A 21,870-nucleotide genomic window follows, 5' to 3' on the forward strand; every position below is an offset into this window, starting at 1 on the left:
ATGCATCTTAACCTTCTATCTCGCCTAAACAAAACAGTTTTACTTTTTAATTTCTATATGGGCGGCTGTCTTTATCCTTCTTAGGTTATGCATCTTTAACTTTCTATCTCGTCTAAACAAAGCATTTTTACTTTTTATTCTCTACATGGACGACTACTTTTATTCTATCCTATTTGGGCTATGCATCTTTAAAATTTTCTATCACAAAGCATATTTACATTTTTTTTCTATATGGGCGGCTGTTTCTGTTCTGCCCTTCATAGGGTATTCGTTTTGGAGTGTTCTATGCGGGCGACTGTCTCTATTCTATCATAATTCAAGCAAACGATTTTCGCATACTACTTTTCCTGTTCGAGGAAAAGTTTATTGATTGTCTGTTGTGCTTTAAGTCGCCAGGATTAAATCTGAACAATTACTTACGTCAATTTATGTATAAATTTCAAGATGTAATGGATTTTTTTTTGGAGGGGGCTGTTAAACTTGCACTATATCTTTATACTGAAAGAAAAAGTTATGATTGCAGATAATCCCCAACCTGTCAATCAAACAGGAGGTGGTTCTTCTCAGGAGAAGAGCGAAAGAAGTATGACATGAGATCCAATTACTAGGGACAGAAATTTCACCAGATTTTCCACTTTTACTCTCATTCACTATTATTATTATTATTATTATTATTATTATTATTATTATTATTATTATTATTATTATTATTTGTGAAGAAATCCACAATGGTGTAAATGTAAATATACATTAGAAATATATAGACAAAAGAGGGCTTTCGAGAACCCGCTCAATTCTCCTTCTCAATCTCGAAAGCTCTCCTTTGTATATTTATGTTTCTAATATATATTTACATTTACACACTTTACATTTTAGTGACTTTCTTTAGGATTTTAGTGGACTATTGCTATTATTATTATTATTTTATGGATTATTATTATTATTATTATTATTATTATTATTATTATTATTATTATTATTATTATTATTATTATTATTCAGAAGATGAACCTATCATATGGAACAGACCCACCACAGGGGCCACTGACTTGAAATTCAAGCTTCCAAAGAATATGGTGTTCATTTGAAAGAGGTAACAACAGGTAATAAGAAATACAGAAAGAAGAGATCAGTTATTCGAAAAGAAAATTAATTTATTTATTAGCAGAAGAATAGATAAAAATGTGAGTAAATCAATCAAACACAAGGAGAACTGTTTAGTGTAGCAATGCGTTGCATCCTCGCCTGAATTTTTGAAGTTCCAATTGCACAGCACCGTCAGGGAGACTGTCCCACAGTCCAACTGTGTGAGGAATAAAGGACCTCTGGAACTGAGAAATTCGACATCGAGGCACAGTTACTGCATATTGGTGCTGCTGTTCAGCAAATCCGGTCGCTCTCGGTAGTCGGTAGGAAAGAGGATCAGGGATCAACTGTGAATGTGAAACATCTCTGTTAAAATACGACTGTATTACGCATGAGCGGATAGCGACTAATTACAAGAACGTTTTCCTAAAAACTCATTTAAACCCATTGTTTAATAAAAGGTAAAGCCTCTACTGCTGTACATATAGGTCTAGAAACTTTTGTCTGAATGTCCAAAATCTGAAGACGTCTGAAACCCTGAGCGGGAGCGAGATAAATACGTATTACTTTGGCATCTGATCAGTAGCCCTCTGCGGGTGGTGCAGTGAAGAGGGCCGGGACTCGGTATCTACAGTTTTTCACGCCTTTGTTTTTTCTTAATGTTTCAGAGTGTATGAAAGTATTTCCGTCATATTTTCCTTTCAGATCTGTTTGTTACATTTATTGATCTTGTACAGCAAACTTGAGTTACCCCATGGAAAGGTAGTCGTATCAACGTATCTCATGAGGCGTCACAGATATAGATCGCGATAATGCTTGAATGAGCCTACGGTGATCTATTATTTATTCATATCAGTGGAAAGACATTCATTATTAAATTTGTGTTGTGACGAAATTTTTCAATGGAACTTTCTAGTCTAGATCGTTTTAATTGGCTGCTTTGGAAATTCTAGTCGTATCAACATACAGTGTCTGTCATGGGGCGTCACAGGAATCAACGATTGTGAAAATACTCGAGCGAGTCTCCTGTGATCTAGTGTTTATTCACATCAGTGGAAAGACATTCATGACTAAATTTTTGCCGTGACGCAAAATTTCGAAAGAACTTGCTTGGTTGTTTTAGGAAATATTCTGGCCACGTAATTGTGTTAATAATCAACGTCAACTTTTTGCAATTTTTCTGCACAAAGACCACATGTAAACTAAGATACTCAACTGTGTCAACTACACGCTTCCCTTGCAAATGGAACCAGAATTAAAACCTGAAGCGACAGATGATGGTAAGAAGTGTATTTGTGTATTTTAGCATAGTTATGTACTTTGCAGCACATGAAGATTGTGTGTGTATATATATACATATATATATATGTGTATATATGTGTGTGTATATGTGCGTGTACACACATATATATATATATATATATATATATGTACTGTACACACACACACACACACACACACACACACACACACACACATATATATATATATATATATATATATATATATATATATATATATATATATATATATATATATATTATATATATATATATATATATATATATATATATACTGTATATATATATATATGCACCTTCATACATACATATATATATATATATATATATATATATATATATATATATGTGTGTGTGTGTGTGTGTGTGTGTGTGTGTGTGTGTGTGCGTGTGTATGAAATTTTCTCTCATACACCGTGACAATTTTTATACTCACGAATATCAAGCCATAAATTTCGTTTAGTACCAGATTCACTATACCTTTGGAATCACTTACACCGAAGGGAAATTATAAGTGATAAGTGCTTAGTTACCAGTGGTATTAGAACTGCTAGCTGTTTTGGGTACAGTGACTATGACTACTGAGCTAGTATAAGTTGCAGCTAAGGGCCGAAGGGACGCTGTAAAGACCCTTAAGTAATGTCTACAGTACAGTGCACCACGTAGGTGCACTGACGACACTTCCTCATTACGGGGCAGTTTCCTGAAACCCATCAACCTGGTCCTAATTTTAACCAAAAAGTGTACTGTAAAAAAATGAGAAATGATCAACTACCATGCTGGCAAGAAAATTCCCAAATATTTTATTTGGAAAATTATATGCTTCAAACATAATAATCATATGAAACAAAAGTAAGGTTGTAATAAATCTAAGCAAAAATATGGCAATAATGGAAAAATATTTTCTGAGATGGCATTACTCTCCAACAAACAAGTATCAACAAATGGTCTCAACGGAAATATAATTTATCTAACCATCTGGAGAATGGAAGAGACCATGAAAAAACTAAAATTGAAATAAAGACTCAGCAAAGGTTTACCTTATTGAAAGGCCTTGTTATCAGTCACTGGGGTACTGTAGAATAATCAGGACGGCGAGACATATTCATTCTTGCATTCTGTAATGACAAAAAAGGCATTATTAGACGAAGAGCTCTCAAGAATCACTGGGTTAAAAAATCGAAAATCTAATACCATAACCCATGGATTGAATTGAATTCAACTGAATATAGAATTTAGGCCAATGGCCAAGCACTGGGACCTATGAGGTTATTCGGCACTGAAACGGAAATTGACACTAAAGGCTTGAAAGGTGTAACAGGAGGAAAGCCTCGCAGATGCACTAAGAATCAATTGTTAGGAAAGGGTGGAAAGTAAGATGGAGGAAAAAGAATATGAAAGGAGGTACAGTAAAAGGAAAGGAAGGGGTTGCAGCTAGGGGCCGAAAGGACGCTGCAAAGAACCTTAAGTAATGCCTACAGTGCACTGCATGAGGTGCACTGAAGGCACTACCTCATTACGGGGGAATAACCCATCGAAGACCAATGACTGCCTTGAAGAGTTTGAAACAAATTTTGCTCAGATCACGGATCAATACTAAACGAACAAGTTCGTAGCCCAAAAAATTAATTTGTTATTAATCATGACTGTTCGTTGTTATAAGCCTCAATCATACCAAGAGAATTTTATCTTTAATTGCCAAAATGCCTTCAAAACAAGTTAGGGCTTTAAGAACTACTTTTATATATTGCTGAAGTCAATCAAAATAGTCAGTGCCCATTCAGAATGGTCGTACTAAGACAAGGTCCAGAGTTTATCATTTTGTCATAATTACCTGCGAGGCACAAGTACACGTCTCATAGTAGCTTACGCACTCGAAAGAAAGTCTCAATAAATGTTTGTCATGTATCAGTCAAAAACCCCACATTTCTAAGAGGATTTATCATCCGCAACACCCATTTGCAAAATAGAACTACTATAGGATTTTCTAAGATGTTGATAAAACAAATTACTTGTAAAGAAAATATGATTTCTGAATCTGAAAAGGTGGTCAGAAGGCTAAGACGCTTTTGTTAGTCAGCTATCACCAAGATTTCTTTGAATAAAAAAAAAAGCAAACAGTAGGCCCAGTTAAATCAAGAACAAAGAAATTTCTTGTGCCCAATTTCCATAAGCAACAAGGTAGACATACATCTGAACAAAATTCACTCTTGTATTAACAAATATGGTTTTTTGATCATTATTTTTTTAGAGTGAGAAAGGGCTAAAAAAATACAATATCATTTTAAAATATCGAAACTTTCCTTTATCACGAAACAATTTAAAAAAAAAAAAAATTTTTATATCTTAAGATACTTACGTTAGAAAATTCATCACCATTTTAGTTATGTTTATGATTATTTGTCATGAGTCCTCAAATTCATCAGACGTGTGAATTTTCGTGTTACCTTTTCAGTTGGCTGCTCATGCAAGCAGGTTACAGACTGGGTGAGAAATGACAGCAAGAAATATCTGGGCAACATCGCCCTCTTGACGGCAGTAATGCTTTATACCTGCCTGGGAGCAAAGGTAAGCCGGTAAATGCTACTCTTGCACTTGAAAAACACACACTCATACACAAACACATTCACACACGCACACACACAGACACACAAAGACACAAACACACACACACAAAGACACAAACACACGCACAGAAAAAGTTGTTGAAAACAAACACGAAACTCCAAGCGCAATTTCGTGTTTTGTTGTTGTCAAGCGCATTTATCCTGTTTAAAAAATATTCTTTATTTAACTTCAGAAGTTTAATATCAAAATAATAATGAATTTAACCAGTAATTTATGACAAATCAAGTTACTGGTAAACAATAAATGGTAAATACATATTTTATCTTTTAGGACACTGTTTGTCTCCGCTTCCACGATTTTGTCTATTTATCGTCTATGGATTATCGTCTAGCTTCAGTATATACATACATGCATACATACATATAATGTTTATATATATATATATATATATATATATATATATATATATATATATATATATATATATATATATATATATATATATATATATGTATTATATATATATATAAATATATATATATATATATATATATATATATATATATATATATATATATATATATATATATATATATATATATATATATATATAATATTCTGCCTTCTGTTGCGTAATTCAGTACCGCTACGATTTTCTTGTCCAAGATCCTGTCTTAAGCTTAGCATTCTTCATCATTCTAGCTTCAATATTATATGTTTATATCTTTAAAATCCTCTCCATTTATTCCCGTTTCTCACTTATTTCCACCGTAATTTCTATAGTTCGTTTTGCTCTCTTGAATATACAGAGACGAAAGAATAATGATTATGAGCATTCTTATTCCTTGTTCGAATTCGTAAGTCAGCCCCCCACACCCGCCCCTTCGGCTCGATCCCCTGCTTGACCTCACGAATTATCAATTCTGTGGTTATAATGAGACTATGAGTGATTTGCTTAATGAAACGATTTTAGACGAAATGCATCTCTGGTTAACACGTTCAGTCGGTTTTAGTTCGTGGAAAATCAACTGAGCAAAAATTTAAGGCAAGAGCAGCAGTGCTTTCACGGTGGTCACATGAGAGAGAGAAAAATTAACAAACAATAGGTACGTTGCTAAGATAAAGCACAAACTTGAATTACAATACCAGTAATTCGAGTGCGAAAAGATGAAAAAGGAGAGAGCAGGTGAAAATAAATTGCCAGATATGGTAGCTTACCCCAACGAAAAAAATGGGAAACAAGCACGTTAAAAGAAGAAGATATAGTAGGTAACTGGGTTTGATACCAAGAAATTCATGTCATAATAAATTTTTCTGCTGTATTCGAACGTATCCATAAAAGTATCGTGATTTCCTTATTTCTTCCCCCTTTTGTTCTGTAGGTGTAGAAAATGCCTTCGTAAGAGAATAACATTAATATATATATATACACACACACACACACACACACACATATATATATATATATATATATATATATATATATATATATATATATATACAGTATATATATATATATATATATGATCAGCCTTAAAAGGGGACTAAATAATTCTCAGAAACATAGAACATTCTTTGTCTATTTCTGTTCTTCAGTAATAGTGGTGATACTGATCTCTCTGAGAGAGAGAGAGAGAGAGAGAGAGAGAGAGAGAGAGAGAGAGAGAGAGAGAGAGAGAGAGAGAGAGAGAGAATCTGAAATAATAGGCATGCATTCCTAAAACCTCCTTGACCCATACAAGACACAGATAAATACTAAGAGTGGCTGAAATGATAAATATACCAAACACCAGGAGATAATATCCGAGCATCGAGCTGAGAAATATCCCTCTAGATATTCCAGGCACTTGAATTCGACGTGGAGAGAGATAACCTGATATCTGCGAAAGAGGAACTCGACCAGTCACGACAGAAGTTTATTAAACAAATGCTCAGTTTGTTGGGAACATCAAAGGCGACGAGGGATTACCCGTTTCAATCAGACTTCTTCGGAGACGAAACTGATGGTAAGTGGTCTGGATGCTGTTACAGTTATTTCTGATAGATGTCCGTTCACGACAACAAAATTAATCAAGTAAAGTAACTGGAATGGAATGGAATATAAAGTTTAGGCCAAGCACTTGGACCTATAAGTCCATTCAGCACTGAAAGGGAAACAAGAGTAAAAGGGTTGAAAGGTGCAACAGGAGGAAAACCTCGCAGTTGGAAGATGAAACAATTGTTAGGAGGGGGTGAAAAGTCAGATGGAAGAAAGACTATGAACGGAGGTACAGTAAAAGAATGAAAGGGATTGTAGTAAACTAGTTAATGACCTAAGTCTCACGCAGGCGTCTTTAAAAAGTCAGCAAATATACATCAAAAAGTAGTTGGCGAAAGACGGAATGAATAGTTAGCAGAAAAAGTACGGGTGCGTCCACAACACAGTAAAAAATTGTAAACAGACGTCGATAACTTGTTGCATACATCAAAAATCATGTTGAATAGAAGTCAACAACTTACCAGTATCCCTAACCAGTTTCATATGATTCTCCAGCATTGGTCAAAGTTCCGTTCTCCACTGACAGTCGCAGACTTGTTTTCAAGTTGTTTGTGATATGTATGTGATGAGTTACCGACATGTGTTTCTGAGATGTTTCACACTAGTCTGGACGTGCCCTTATGAACTCAGTTTTGATCAATACAAAGTCACTCTCCATCATGATTTGTCCATTTGAAAGAGGATGAAAATGACCAACAGCCTCATTCAGTGATCAAGAAAGACTCAGACTCATCCCTTTTTGCCTAAATTTCATTATTACTCCCTTTAACATATTCTGAAACTAAAATGGAAAACTGCAGTGAGTATAAAATTTTCGAAACAGACATTCCACCTATTGGGCTCGTGAAACACTCATACACAAGCCACTGCAGTTTCAGAATGATCCTTCAGTGCTTTCCACGAGTATTTAGGAAGTCCCATTTGCAGTATCTGCAAAATCAGTAGTAAGGTGCAATACAAAATCTTTAAGGCCAATTTTCTCAGTTTGGTATTTTTGCAGTAACTGCAATCTTCCATTTCAGGGTAGTATTGGTCTCTCGGGCCTCGCTGTAACCCAGCGCCCCTCTCACCATATTCCTAGAGTCTATTGTAAAGAAGTTTATAAATACTGCTTTTATGAGATGAGATTGTTAACTACAACCCGGTACTGCCCCAAACGACGCCTGTTATTTCTTGCTGAAGCGAGTATGTTGTTGCTGTTATTGTTATTGGAAGTTAAGCTGGCCTTATGCCATTGCTAGCTCCTGTTCCGGGGGCACCACGTAACAAGCGAGCATCCTACTGTATGGTATCTACTAACAGTCTCCCATTCAGTTACTGATATACTAAACGTTGCTTAGAAAGAAAGAAAGAAAGAAAGAATATAAAATTTAGGCTGAAGGCCAAGCGCTGGGACATGTGAGGTCATTCAGCACTGAAAGGAAAATTGAGAGTAAGAGGTTTAAAATGTGTAGCAGGAGGAAAGCCTCGCGATTGCACTGTTAAACACTGTTAGAAGAGGGTGGAAAGAAAGATGGAAAAAAGAATATGAAATGGAGTCACGGTAAAAGTAATGAAAGGGATTGCAGCTAGGGGCCGAAGGGACGCTGCAAAGAACCTAAAGTAATGCCTACAGTGCACAGCGTGAGGTGCACTGACGGCACTATCCCCCTACGGGATAAACGTTGCTTAGATTCAATGTCCTGCTGTGTAGGTAATATCTAATTAATTTGCTCTGTAGGTGATTTCTAATTAATTTGCCGTCTGGGTAATTTCTAATTAATTTGCTGTCTAGGTCATTTCTAATTAATTTTCTATGTAGGTAATTTCAGATTAATTTGCTGTGTAAATTTCTAATTAAATTGCTGTGTAGGTAATTTCTAATTAATTTGTTGTGTAGGTCATTTCTAATTAATTTGTTGTGTAGGTCATTTCTAATTAATTTGTTGTGTCGGCAATTTCTAATTAATTTGTTGTGCAGGTCATTTCTAATTAATTTATTTGTTGTGTAAGTCATTTCTAATTAATTTGTTGTGTAGGTCATTTCTAATTAATTTGTTGTGTAGGTCATTTCTAATTTGTTTGTTGTGTAAGTCATTTCTAATTAATTTGTTGTGTAGGTCATTTCTAATTAATTTGTTGTGTAGGTCATTTCTAATTAATTAGCTGTGTAGGTCATTTCTAATGAATTAGCTGTGTAGGTCATTTCTAATTAGCTGTGTAAGTCGTTTCTAATTAATTAGCTGTGAAGGTCATTTCTGATTAAGCAGATCATCTCTAATTAATTAGCTGTGTAGGTCATTTTAATTAATTTACTGTGTAGATAATTTCTAATTAATTTTCCGACAAAGGATGAGGTGTTGTTGCTCTTCTTATGATTGTTGTTCGGCATTCTGATAGATTACTGCTTGTCAAGGTCATTGTAGTTTTCCTGCTTTCTCTGTTTTCGTACGTGGCACATTAAATAATTGGTAATATATTGCAACTGTTTGTGATGTATGAAAAGGGAATGTATAGAAAACACTCACCCCTATTGTGACATCTTTACTGACTAATTTCCTGTTTCAAGCTGGTGAGGTGACAACGAGCCGATGGTCTTTAAAGGGTTCTCTCTCTCTCTCTCTCTCTCTCTCTCTCTCTCTCTCTCTCTCTCTCTCTCTCTCTCTCTCTCTCTCTTCGTAAGAATTTCGGAGTAAAAGCATAGCACAAGCATTTAAATATGTTTAGAATATATTTATAGGATTATAGGATATTCACAATAATTATTCAAATACTAAATACTGAACGCTACAAAACGTCGCTTGAATTAATCTGCTTGAGCTCAACATGATCCTTATTAGCACAAATAATACCACCATTACTCTTCCCCTACAAAAAAAAATCGGGCACTTACCACCAAATATCTACATTTTCCTAAATATATGTAAAACATTTAAAAAACTAATTTACTGTTCAACAAATGGAGCTTTAACTTATTGTGTAGCTACAATTACTTTGTGGAACGGCAATTATGGTGCATGTCACAAATTTAGTAAGATTATTTTCGCTCTTGCTCATCTTTCCGTACAAATCTTCCACAAGATGCCGTAACATCAATTACTCTTACTCATCTTTACGTCCAAATCTTCCACAAGATGCAGTAACATCTATTACTCTTACTCATCTTTACGTACAAATCTTCCACAAGATGCAGTAACATCAATTACTCTTACTCATCTTTACGTACAAATCTTCCACAAGATGCAGTAACATCAATTACTCTTACTCATCTTTACGTACAAATTTTCCACAAGATACAGTAACATCAATTACTCTTACTCATCTTTACCTATTCATCTAGTCAACCAAAAACTAACCACTCACAGAACCTACAAGTTCTCCATTCCGTTGACACTCACAGGAAATGTCAACGACACCACAACACCGGAGCAGGACGCCCGGAGTGACAGGATGCTCCACCACCTGAAGAAGTACGAGCACGCCGTCAAGAGGAGTCTTGAGGAGGGAGTTCCTCTCGATGACGGACCCATCGTTGGGAGGTGGCAGTACACGCAGAGTTTCTTCTTCAGTGCCACGGTGCTCACAACTGTTGGTGAGTTAGAGTGAGGTATTAGTAAGATACAGCGAGGTATTTTGTAAGATACAGTGAGGTATTTTGTAAGATACAGAAAGTAAAGTACCAGAAGTTGCAGTGGGGTATTGAACAAAATATTCAATGACTTGCTGAGTTTTAATTAAGATAAAGTAAGGTACTAGTAAGTTGCAGTGAGGTACTGAGCAAGTACAGTGAGGTATTTTGTAAGATACAGAAAGTAAGGTACCAGAAGTTGCAGTGGGGTATTGAACGAGATATTCAATGACTTGCTGAGTTTTAATTAAGATAAAGGAAGGTGCTAGTGAGCTGCAGTGAGGTATCGAGCAAGAATCAGTGAGATACTGAGTAACATACCACGAGGTATTTAGTAAGGTACATTGAGGTATTTAGTAAGATATAGTAAGTAAAAATACCAGAGTGGCAGTGAGGTACTTGAGCAAGCACAGTGAGGTACTGAGTAACATAGAGTGAGTTATTTAGTAAGATACACTAAGTGAGGCACCAGAAGTATATAATAAGATAAAGTTACTGAGTAACATATTGAGAGGTATTTAGTAAGATACAGTGAGGTACCACATGTTGCAATGGGGTATTGACGAAGAAACAGAGAGGTAATGAGTAACATACAGCGAGGTATTTAGTAAAATACAATGAGGTATTAGTAGAATACAGTAAGATGCCAGAAGCAACAGTGGTGTATTGAGCAAGATACAGAGAGGTAATGAGTAACAGACTGCGAGGTATCTGGCAAGATACAACGAGGTACTAGCAAGTTATAATGCGATACTGAGTAAGATACCATTAGCTATTTAACAGTTACAATGGGGTTTTTATTAAATTGCAATGATATATTGAGCTAGTTGCTGTTGGTTTCAAGAAAGTTACAAAGAGGTATTTGTCGAAACAAATCCACGGTTATGTAATTGTACAAATTTACATAAAAATAAAACTCTACTGAGCGCTTTCGAGAATCTGTACGATTCTCTTTTGGAAAGGAGAGTCGCAAAAAATTCTCGAGTTTTTAAAAATTTTTAAATATATTTGTACAGTTCCATAAATGTGGATTTGTTTCTCCATTTTAAGACATGTGTTTTTATGATATTTAAGTTCCAACGAGGTACTGAGTACGTTAAACTAGGGAATTTATGAAGCTGCAAAAGGTTGCTTAGCAAGTTTCAAAGGTTTATTGAGCCAGTTTTTAGTGGTGCTTAGAAAGTTAGGTATTTACCAAGTTCTAGTGAGATTTTTAGTAAGTTGCAATGAGGTACTGAATGAGCTGCAAGCTGCATTTAGGACACTACATAGAGACGTTTAAGAAATCATACTGAAGTGTTAATTTCAGCAAGTCACATAACTTTAGAGAAGTTATTTAACCTGCATTGAAATATTTAGTAAATTTTGTAGAGCATCTACAGGTAACTAAAAGGTATGTAGTAAAGATACAATGAGGTATTCAGAAAGTTGTACTGATGTCGTAAGTTACATTAAAGCTCTTAAGATGCTTAGCTAGTAAATATTAGTAACCTACTTAGTTTATAACATCGTGGAAATTTCTTTATAACCGTGGAAATTTCTAGTAAAAATGAGGTGCTTGCTTAGTCGCGATTAGTATTTCAGTCAAATGCGGTGAATTAAAGTTGAAAGAAAATACTCCATATTTTGAATTGGAGAATTATTTATCCAGTATGCTACATTGAGATATCTCAATGTGAATTTGATAGTAGCAATGACAGGTTATCTAATTAAGTTAATGCTCTCCTGGCCTATGAATTATAGACCAAAAGCAATAAGATCTTTTCAAGCCGATTTGGGCGTCTGATTCCTGTCCTTTAAATGCAAATTTTAACATTTTTGAACTAAAGTGAACTCCTATTTATCCAGAAAAATTACGATATCTCAAAGCCTTTAAGAAGGCTGTCTTCCACTATCAGTCTCTTATTAATAATCATAAACCAGCCAAGAGCATTTGTGGGCCTGTCAAATCATAGTGCAGCAGTTTAAACCCCTAAAGTAAGAGTTGTAAGTCATTCTGACCTTTGGCTAGTTTGTCAATTTCAAACTAGAGGTAAAAGCTGAAAAATACATCTACGCAAAAGTGTACTCGATGTACTAAACTAAAATCGTTTATATGTTTAACTTTAATACCACAGCGCGATACTGGTGTATGCATGCTTTGCTCTTAAGTCTTAATATGCTTTGTACGAAAACCATACAATATCTACTGCACATTGTTACCGATATATTTACAGTTTTAACATTAATTCCCTTAGGTCTGGTACGAAACTATGCACTCAGAAGCGGTTGTGGCTGTTACCGATATATTTACAGTTTTAACATTAATTCCCTTAGGTCTGGTACGAAACTATGCACTCAGAAGCGGTTGTGACTGTTACAGATATATTTAGTTTTAACATTAATTCCTTAGGTCTGGTACGAAACTATGCCCTCGGAAGCGGTTGTGGCAAGTTTAATTTCACTGTAAATTTTCTGTAAGCGCTCATGAAATTAATATTAGAGAGAACAAGCAAATTAAAGACAATCGGTAACGAAGCAAACCAGTGAGGTAACATGACTTGCTACATTTGTAACAAAATTTTTTCTCTTGGGGAATTTGAAGCTTCGAATTTGTTCCCGCAAATCTAGATTTTAGCAAACTGATCATTTTGAGTTCAGACAAGAGTTAAAGATATGAGACGACACCCACGATAAAAATTAGTTGCATTCCATGAATTTACAGGGATGTAGCTGGTGAGGGTATCCCATGAAATATGACTAATGATAAGTTTACAATCGCCTCGAACCTTCATTGTATTGTGCAAACAATACTCAAGTCCCCTTAACGTTAAAATTAAGGTCTTGTCAGATAATGACATTCTTACCGAACTTCCTACCAGATTAGTTCGTTCAGTTTTTGTTAGTAAAAGTATAAGTAAAGGGACAAATTTATTATAATTACACACTATTAGTTTCATGACAACTTACAAACAGCATCTGGAAGCCATTAACTTTGGAAATAATGCAAGCAGACAATCAATTGTAGTCTAGAATTTTTAACCATCTGCATCATTAGTTCTCGAAGATTCGCAACTACTTCTGGAAGATTCGCAACTACTTCTGGAAGATTCGCAACTACTTCTGGAAGATTCGCAACTACTTCTGGAAGATTCGCAACTACTTCTGGAAGATTCGCAACTACTTCTGGAAGATTCGCAACTACTTCTGGACACTAACCGTTGCTATTGCTCCTCGCACAAGTACAACCTGCCAAGAATAATGCAACGTTAGTCAATCATAGAAAATTTTAAAACTAAAGTTCTATCTGCACGAACCTTAGATCTAAAGCAAAATCCACCCGTAAGAAAGAAAAGGGCTTAAAACCACATCAAAATGCAATACTTCATTTAGACATATTACAATGAAGAAATGCAAACCTATCTAATTGAACTAACCGTTAAGCTGCTAGTTCATCATAGAAAAGTTTTTTCGTAAATTAGGTAAATTACTTTAAACGAAATATAAACAGTAAAATTTCAATATAAATTAATTAAAAAATAAGTACTTTGGAAAGTTGACAAGGCTTAGGGCCATAATCTACAATCTGTTGTTAAGGTTTTTAAAAGAACTACGCAAAACTAACTTTACACCTAGCTAAGTAAAACACCGAGGTAACATTTACTAAAAAAAAAAAAAAAAAAGTGCAAGCCCCCTGCCTGACGTACGGTAGACCGAAGTCTACCGTACGCCAGAAGGACCACCTCCCCCTTCAGGAGCTCTGCCCCTGAAGGGGGAGGCTTAGCTTGCACTGTGTTTGGTTGTATACTAAAAGAGGATTGTATTTTACCTTCATATTCAGAAGCTAAAAATAGTTACCAACGAAGATCAAGTGACGTCACGGAGTCCACTCAGTTACGGCCGTAATTAAGCTGGTTTCCGGTAGTCCAGAGGTCTGAAAAATATTGGTCAGCTTAAGTACTATTATACATGGGACAAGTATGTGAAGCACATTACTTTAAAACAGAAAAAAAACTGAATAGGAAAGAATCATTTATGTACAAAGCTTACATAACGTGAAAAAACTGAGTTACAACAAATAAACCAGTAAATTCTTATAGGTTTAAAAACTGAATTTGTACTGCTGGAAGATCGGAGATCCTCACCCACAGAAAATACCGATACGAAAAATAAAAAAAAAGTTAAAAAAAAAAACACGAAACTCCAACGCTGGAGAAAATATAAACTTAACACTGCACGAGAACACTTTACGACTGGTCGAGTGGGCGTTATTTTAAGCAGTAATTTCAAAGACAGTCTCTCATTCACGAACAAGGATAACGTCAGTTGGAAGTATTGTAGGGATTCATGAGTTGTTGGTGAAAGGATCGATAGATGGCAGTGGCGTGCAAAGTAGAAGTGTTAATAGAACAATACGTTACAATGATAAGCATAATCATTACTATTCACGTAAACACTTCATTGATAGCAAAGGAATCTCTCTCTCTCTCTCTTCATAATTATACACCAATCACCAGTATATAGCAGTTGCCAATTCCGACAGCAGTTACCAATTCTGGCAGTAAAAGCTGCTGAGTTCAGCAACAAGAGTGATCAAATTAATTATAAATATTTTTTTATTAGCCGTCCCTTATATGCATTTTCTACTCAGCTGATGGTGAGCTCCAAACATCTACAGTTGAACGGCTAAGTCGTTTTATTACCACAACGGAAAAAACAAAAAAGAATTCGCCGATATTCCTTACTGAGACCCCCTTCCTTTCCATCCTCAGGTTATGGCAACATTGCACCTTCAACGGCGGGAGGGAGAATCTTTTGTATGATCTTTGCACTAATTGGAATACCGTTAACTCTAAGTGGCATTGCTGTCATTGGTGACATATTGGCCTCTGTTTTGCCCCTCAAAACTCTCCAGCGTCTGTTGCCTGAATGCATTCGGGTTCCTCTCCTCAAATGGTTTGGCAGGTTTGTAAAAGCTCTCCATTTTTCAGGTCCGTTAAGAATGTTAGTGGTTTAATCAATCTGTTTTCCCTCGTACTACACGAATAGCCAGGCCTTGAAACACAATAGAGAAGTTCTGTTTTTCCTGTAATATCCTAATTAATAGAAGGCAATAATGAAGATAATGACTGTTATGATGTCTGCAATAGACTTACATGAATGTTTCATTGATGAAAGTTTTCTAGTACCAACCAGAGGCGGTATTATCATTACTAGCAATGCAAAATTATCGGTGAATATTGTCAAATTACTATTATTATTATTATTATTATTATTATTATTATTATTATTATTATTATTATTATTATTATTATTATTCATGAAGAAATCCAGTGGTGTAAGTTGCAGATATATAAGCAATATATATACAAACAACACTTGTTTGTATATATATTTCTAATGTACTGTATATCTACACCTTACACCACCGTAGATTTCTTCGCCATTTTAGTGACATGCTATTATTTTTATTATTATTATTATTATTATTATTATTATTATTATTATTATTATTATTATTATTATTATTATTATTATCCAAGTGGCAAGGGCCAGGCAGTGGCGATGGTCCTGGGAGCCGTGGTGAGCCTTCTGGCCTTCATAGCCTTGGGCGGGGCCTTCTTCATGTGGCGCGAAGACTGGACGTTCATGGAGTCCATTTATTTCTGCTTCATCTCCACCACCACCATAGGGTTCGGAGATCTCGTTCCTGGTAAGCGAAGTCAACTAAATGTTTTTGCACGGACAGTATTTAATGATTATAGAATTACAGAATTTAGGCCAAACGCTAGGGGACCTGTGAGGTCAATCAACCCTGAAACGGAAATTGATAGCAAGAGGGTTTGAAAGGTATAACAGGAGGAAAACCTCGCAGTCGCATTATGAATCAATTGTTAGGAGAGGGTGGAAGGTAAGATGGAAGAAAGGGAATATGAACGGAGGTACAGTAAAAGGAATGAAAGGGGGATGCAGCTATGGGCCGAAGGGACGCTGCAAAGAACCTTAAGCAAAGCCAGTTAGATGTTCTTGCACGGACTAAATCATTTAGTGATTGACTGTGCAGCTGTTGTTAATTTCGATTCCCGTTTTCTTTTCATGGGGGAGAGGGGTTGAGATTTTAACAATTTTGCTCTTCCTTCTTGAATATATTTCATTTGTGGAACAAAAATTAACAGAATTTCATACCAAGATTTTAACAATTGTACTTATGGACTAAAATTTATTATCAAATTTGAATAGACCTTTCGAAAGATACTTTGTGTCTCTGTGGATAATTTTGCTATCGCTCAATGAATGTGGATAGTTCCAATTGCAAATCCACTATTACACAATGCACTAAAAGCAAAGTTTGGAATTATTACATAAAGAGTTAACCAAGATCCTGTAGTAAACTACAGGAGTCCATCCATGCTGCTTCTAAATTTGGTAACTACAGATCTTAATATTGTCGAAAAATTTATTATGCCTTTTTTATAGTTTTTCGAAACTTTATGACTGGGTTCAACTGATTCCACGCGGCTTTAAGTCCACTATTTATCAGTAAAGTCTTCTAAACATATAGAGTATATGATGATAAAATACCTACAACCCTAATGTAGATTAAAGTTGATATATTGTAAATATCATAGCTCAGCCTATGACGGTCACTCTAAATTGCCAATCATTTCATAAATATCAGCTGAGACCGAAGTCACACCGGTGTTAGTAAAAAAAATAGAAATTTCTCATTATCATTACCTGTCATGCTGTTTCACAATGTCTCCTCAGACGACGTGTTTTTCTGCACGATCTACGTGTTGGTTGGGCTGTCACTCACTTCAACTGTCATCGAATTGGTACGCCGACAGTACGCCACTTCGTGGGACCACATGAAGCAACTTTCTACTCGACTGCACACTCTCTCTGGGCCCTTGGCCGAAGCCATGAGAAGAATGGCGGAAACTGGAGCTGGGACGGTAAAGTTGAATGAAATTAGTACTATGATTATGATTTAAAATTGAGCAAATACTTGCAGAATACAGGACGAGAGGAAATTGGGACTTAAGGGGTTTAACAACTTTCATAAGTAAAGGGGTCCACGTTCCTACACTGTTAGAGTTCATAAGATGAATTTGTTGTAATAAGGCTTATTCCACAATCTTTTTTATTATTATTATTAAATTATAGACCTATATAAATCTAATTTAAGTAATCATACTGCCATCAACATTAATCAAATTTCAGTTTAAATCATTATCACGTTTTGGCCTTGAAAATATAATTTTCCCATGTTTTAATGTGTTTCGAGCGTTAAATATCTGACTAACAGCAAATTTGCGATAGATTTTAGTAGAGTTCGAACACATGCTAAGGAAACTTAAAGTCACAGCATATAAAGTTTAAAGTAAAGTAATACCTCATTCACTATTGATACATTTCCCTGAGTAACATGAATTCTTGCATGAATATATTTCATTTTTGCACTTTTTATCTTCCAGGGAAAAATATCCCTACTTATTTTCACACCTGAATAAAGTTTACCCCTGTATAAGTCAACGGGTCGACTAGTCATCTTCGTTTTCTATTGTATAAGCTCCAAAGAGCATGTATAAAATTTTATCTATGGTATACTTAATATTTTTCCCTCGTGCATACCATTAAAAGTCATGGTTGATTTTGAACTTTTTGCTGTTTTTTCATAAGTTATTGTTCGTTAATACCTGTATTTACGCATAAAAATAATAAATATAAAAACATATACTTGTCATTTGTCTGTTGTCACATGAAATAAATGTTGAAAATAATGCGATGTACATTAGCATACTCCTAATTTATTTTTATGTAAAACTTAAACCAATATAAAATGTCGGCGTCAAATTAGTTTCTGAAGAAAATTTAATATATAATAAAAAAAGATGAAGATAATCAGAAGAAAGAAACAACTTGGAGAAAAGAAGGCTGGCACATGGTGAAGTAAAAAATTGGGTTGTAATTCGAAATGCAATATTTGGATCATGTAAAGATTAGCGAACCCACTCGCTGCAGCGTTCGCTATTCTTAAACAAGAAGATTATTGGCTTTGCTATTCTTTACCTGGAAATAATCTGGTTCTTTTTTCTAGATATGAACACTTCGGTACCAGACATTTGATCCCGCAGGGGCTAGTACTAAACAAGGCGAAATACATTTTACCCCCAGGGATTAGTACTAAACACGGCTAAACAGTGTAGATGAATCAGTTTCGCCGTGTTTAGTACTAGCCCTCATGTGAAATTGGAGTTCGGACCGGAAAGGGTTGGGTTGGCCATTCTTTACGTGGGGATCATTGGGTTCGCTGTTCTTGACATGGAGGTGTGGGGTTCGTTAATTTTGACATGATCCCAATATTTTGATGTTAATAAAATAAATTCTTAACTTTTAAAATAATCTTTAGCTGCTATTTCAATTGAGTTTAGTTTGAGGATGCCTTTTTACAATTGTAAAGTGCTATTGTAGGCCTATATGAGATAGTGAGGCTGTTTGAATGCGTTCTGTGTAAAGTATTTTGCATGAATGTGGTTTTGTACTACCATTTGCCTTGGCGAAATTTACGGTTTCATCCTGGATTCTAACATATCACATAAGATAACATGGCCTTTTCCACCTAAAGCTAAAGTAGTTGGTTAGCCTATTCAGTGCTATAACAAAAGTAGTTTTAGAAATTTGTTGACAGATTTCGTGACCTGATTTCATATGGTTCATTGAGACAAAAAACAAATCTATTTATGTAAAGACATGGACAATTCCTATGTTGAAGAAAACTGTCATAAGGGATCTCATAAACTTAAACTTTGTTCACTACTTGTGACTTTCATAGATACCAAATATTCCTTCTCACCCCTTCACATTTTGGCGAATTTTCTACATACAACACACAAACTAATGATAGCTGAATGTGTTTAATTATGGAAAACATCTCCCAGTCAAATATGAAACACATAGGTGAAATTACAAAAGCGTTACGGACTGACGTAACCACTTTAAATATTCCAGGTCGACATGGACATGGAACTGGTAAGAGAGTTACGAGACCTCAACGTCGCACTTGCTAAGGTACATGAGGAGGAGGACAGCTCAGATGCCCATGTCACTCCTGCTGAAGATCCTTGGACAGCCCTCTTAAACATGGCTGCCAAGAAGAAAAGGATAACTGTCATTATGTATGAAAGCAATGTCTAGGAAGTTCTCTGTGAAAACTGTAGTTCCTATCCTTTAGTTGGCCAGGTAAGAGGGGGGAGCATTTCCTTAGGAAGCACCTAGTTAATTGATTCCTGGAAAATGAAGCACTCCTTGAATTTTCATGACGAAAAACTGGTATACACTGATGAATTCCACTGATTTCAAAATTGTTTAAACAGTGAAAGTTGGTTTATATAGTGCTGAATGCTGTATATGGATACTCACTGAACCATTTCAGATACAAAAATTCAGATACATAGTAGTAAAGCACATTTAACTGACAAAGAAAAATTATTTCTTATCTTAATTTCCAGAAAAATACTATGCTGTAAGTACAAAATTGCTATATTTTACATTCTCACATGCAACATGAATTTTGTATTCACTAATAAAATATTTAGACTTAAATGCCAAAGTATTCTCTGCTTATAGTAATGCATTACCATTGCAATCTACAGTGTCAATTTGAATTTATTCCATGTTAAACTAGGACTGACAAAACAATTAAAGTATCAAGTGACCTTAGAAAACCATTGCTGATACATCAGAAATTCACTTAACCCCAAAAGATAGAAGGTTTTGCAAGTTGCCATCTTGCTCTGGCCTCCTTGAATTGAAGATTCAGCTTTTCATGTTTAGCTTGCTTTTGCATTTTAGCTGTTGATACATAACGCCTACTGTTGATTTTGAAAAATAAATTACTGTACAGCAATGTGGTTCATTTGGTTTTAATGTAACCCCGGAGAGCTTAATGAAATTTAAAATAATTCTTTGAACTCTCACTTGATGCCTTCCATGTTGTCTTTTTGTACAGAAGTTTAATTCATCTACCTAGTTCTAAGCTGTGTCATCATATAGACACCATTTCGTGCAAAAACTAAGGAGAACAAAAGTGGAAATTACAAATGCCACCGCAGTACTTACCAATATACAGTTATGTGTTTCATGGTTGAAAGGAAAGCCAAAGTGCTTAAGTAACAGCCATAAATAAGACCCTCCATAACATGAAAGTGGTTTTTCCTTGAAAGTGCAGGATTACAAGCATTAGGCAAGTTGCTAATTATTTTCAACATCCTTGATCTGCAATCTTGAGGGTGCTAGTCTCAGCAGCAACAGCAGCAGACAACACTCACTACTGGCAAACAATTCTTTGCACTCTCATGCGTCAAATCAGATCAGTTACCCCTACATTTCAAGATAAAATAACGAAAAATCTTGACACTAATGCCAATATGCATCTTTCCAGCAAGTATTATAATTTACAAGTTTCTTGCACGAATCATATAGTGTATACATATATGTAAATATGCAATAAGTAACAAACATTTTTTCAAGGAAGCTTTGCAGTATACATCAAGTTACTGAAAATCTTTATTACTGTAGCTGCTGAAATATGCCACCTAAGCAACAATAAAAATCTTGCTTAAATTCGGCTGGGGTGGTGCTACTTCTCTATGGCATTCAAGGACATAAAAAAACGGATCAACTAACTAACTAACAGTACTCAGACGATATTATACCATGGAATACTGTAGCACCCATTGTCGTTAAATACGTTGGCAAAAGGAAAAATTTAAAACTCATTTAACCAGTACCTTATCCACTTGACAAATTCTTCAAGAGATATGTAGCAAGTTCACCAGTCATATTAGTATACCTTAATGTCAGGAATGAATATACAGCACAGTATATTGATGGAATAGGGTAAGAGGAGCAAATAGTACTTACCACATGACTGAAAGAAAGAACAAGAATTGACCCAGTTACTGTCATCGGGAAACCAAAATTAGCCAACTGGAAATGAAAATTGTTACTGGTTTACTATATACTGGACATCATATAGCAAATTAAGACCTTACAGGTAACTTAATGTTTGAAGCCAAAAAAGATAAATTACAGGGTGCTGAGAGATAAGCAGTTGTCAGTTAATTTTGAGGGAGAATTACCATTTTGAAATATACACCATGATTTGACTAACCAATTTTTGTATTAATTTATTTCACACAGGAAATCCTTCAGAAAAGACTGGCAAAGACATATCCTGTTACAAGTAACCCTAAAAATGCAACATGGTCTAAATGGCAACCTCTTGT

The 21,870-nt window shown here is 35.2% G+C and overlaps 1 protein-coding gene and 1 long non-coding RNA gene across 4 annotated transcripts; one reads left to right on the plus strand and one right to left on the minus strand.

Moving 5' to 3' along the window:
* Positions 1–1,686: 1,686 nt before the first annotated feature.
* On the plus strand, positions 1,687–20,493 carry LOC136848188 (potassium channel subfamily K member 15-like). Of its 2 annotated transcripts, XM_067120496.1 has the most exons (8): positions 1,687–2,366; positions 4,843–4,955; positions 6,790–6,961; positions 10,373–10,564; positions 15,352–15,544; positions 16,123–16,292; positions 17,348–17,535; positions 19,592–20,493. In XM_067120496.1, exons 1-8 carry the CDS (start codon positions 2,330–2,332, stop codon positions 19,775–19,777), a joined length of 1,251 nt encoding a protein of 416 aa, XP_066976597.1. In that variant the 5' UTR covers positions 1,687–2,329; the 3' UTR covers positions 19,778–20,493. The 2 variants fall into 2 exon arrangements, with proteins under 2 accessions (XP_066976597.1, XP_066976598.1); XM_067120497.1 differs by lacking the exon at positions 4,843–4,955.
* Positions 10,421–14,881, minus strand: LOC136848189 (uncharacterized). Of its 2 annotated transcripts, XR_010855966.1 has the most exons (4): positions 14,725–14,872; positions 14,409–14,513; positions 13,550–13,828; positions 10,421–10,558 (listed from the first exon to the last, which is right to left on the minus strand). It is a non-coding gene; the product is annotated as an uncharacterized lncRNA (long non-coding RNA). The 2 variants fall into 2 exon arrangements; XR_010855967.1 differs by lacking the exon at positions 10,421–10,558 and having other exon boundaries at positions 13,498–13,828; positions 14,725–14,881.
* Positions 20,494–21,870: the final 1,377 nt, after the last annotated feature.

This window comes from Macrobrachium rosenbergii, chromosome 18, assembly GCF_040412425.1.
Source record: "Macrobrachium rosenbergii isolate ZJJX-2024 chromosome 18, ASM4041242v1, whole genome shotgun sequence".
NCBI lineage: Eukaryota > Metazoa > Arthropoda > Malacostraca > Decapoda > Palaemonidae > Macrobrachium > Macrobrachium rosenbergii.

Bases quoted from the DNA above. Each gene is read 5' to 3' on its own strand.
- LOC136848188 (XM_067120496.1), top strand. From the start codon at position 2,330: ATGGAACCAGAATTAAAACCTGAAGCGACAGATGATG. The intron at 10,565-15,351 runs GTGAGTTAGAGT...TTCCATCCTCAG, and splicing joins CACGGTGCTCACAACTGTTG to GTTATGGCAACATTGCACCT. The intron at 17,536-19,591 runs GTAAAGTTGAAT...TAAATATTCCAG, and splicing joins CGGAAACTGGAGCTGGGACG to GTCGACATGGACATGGAACT.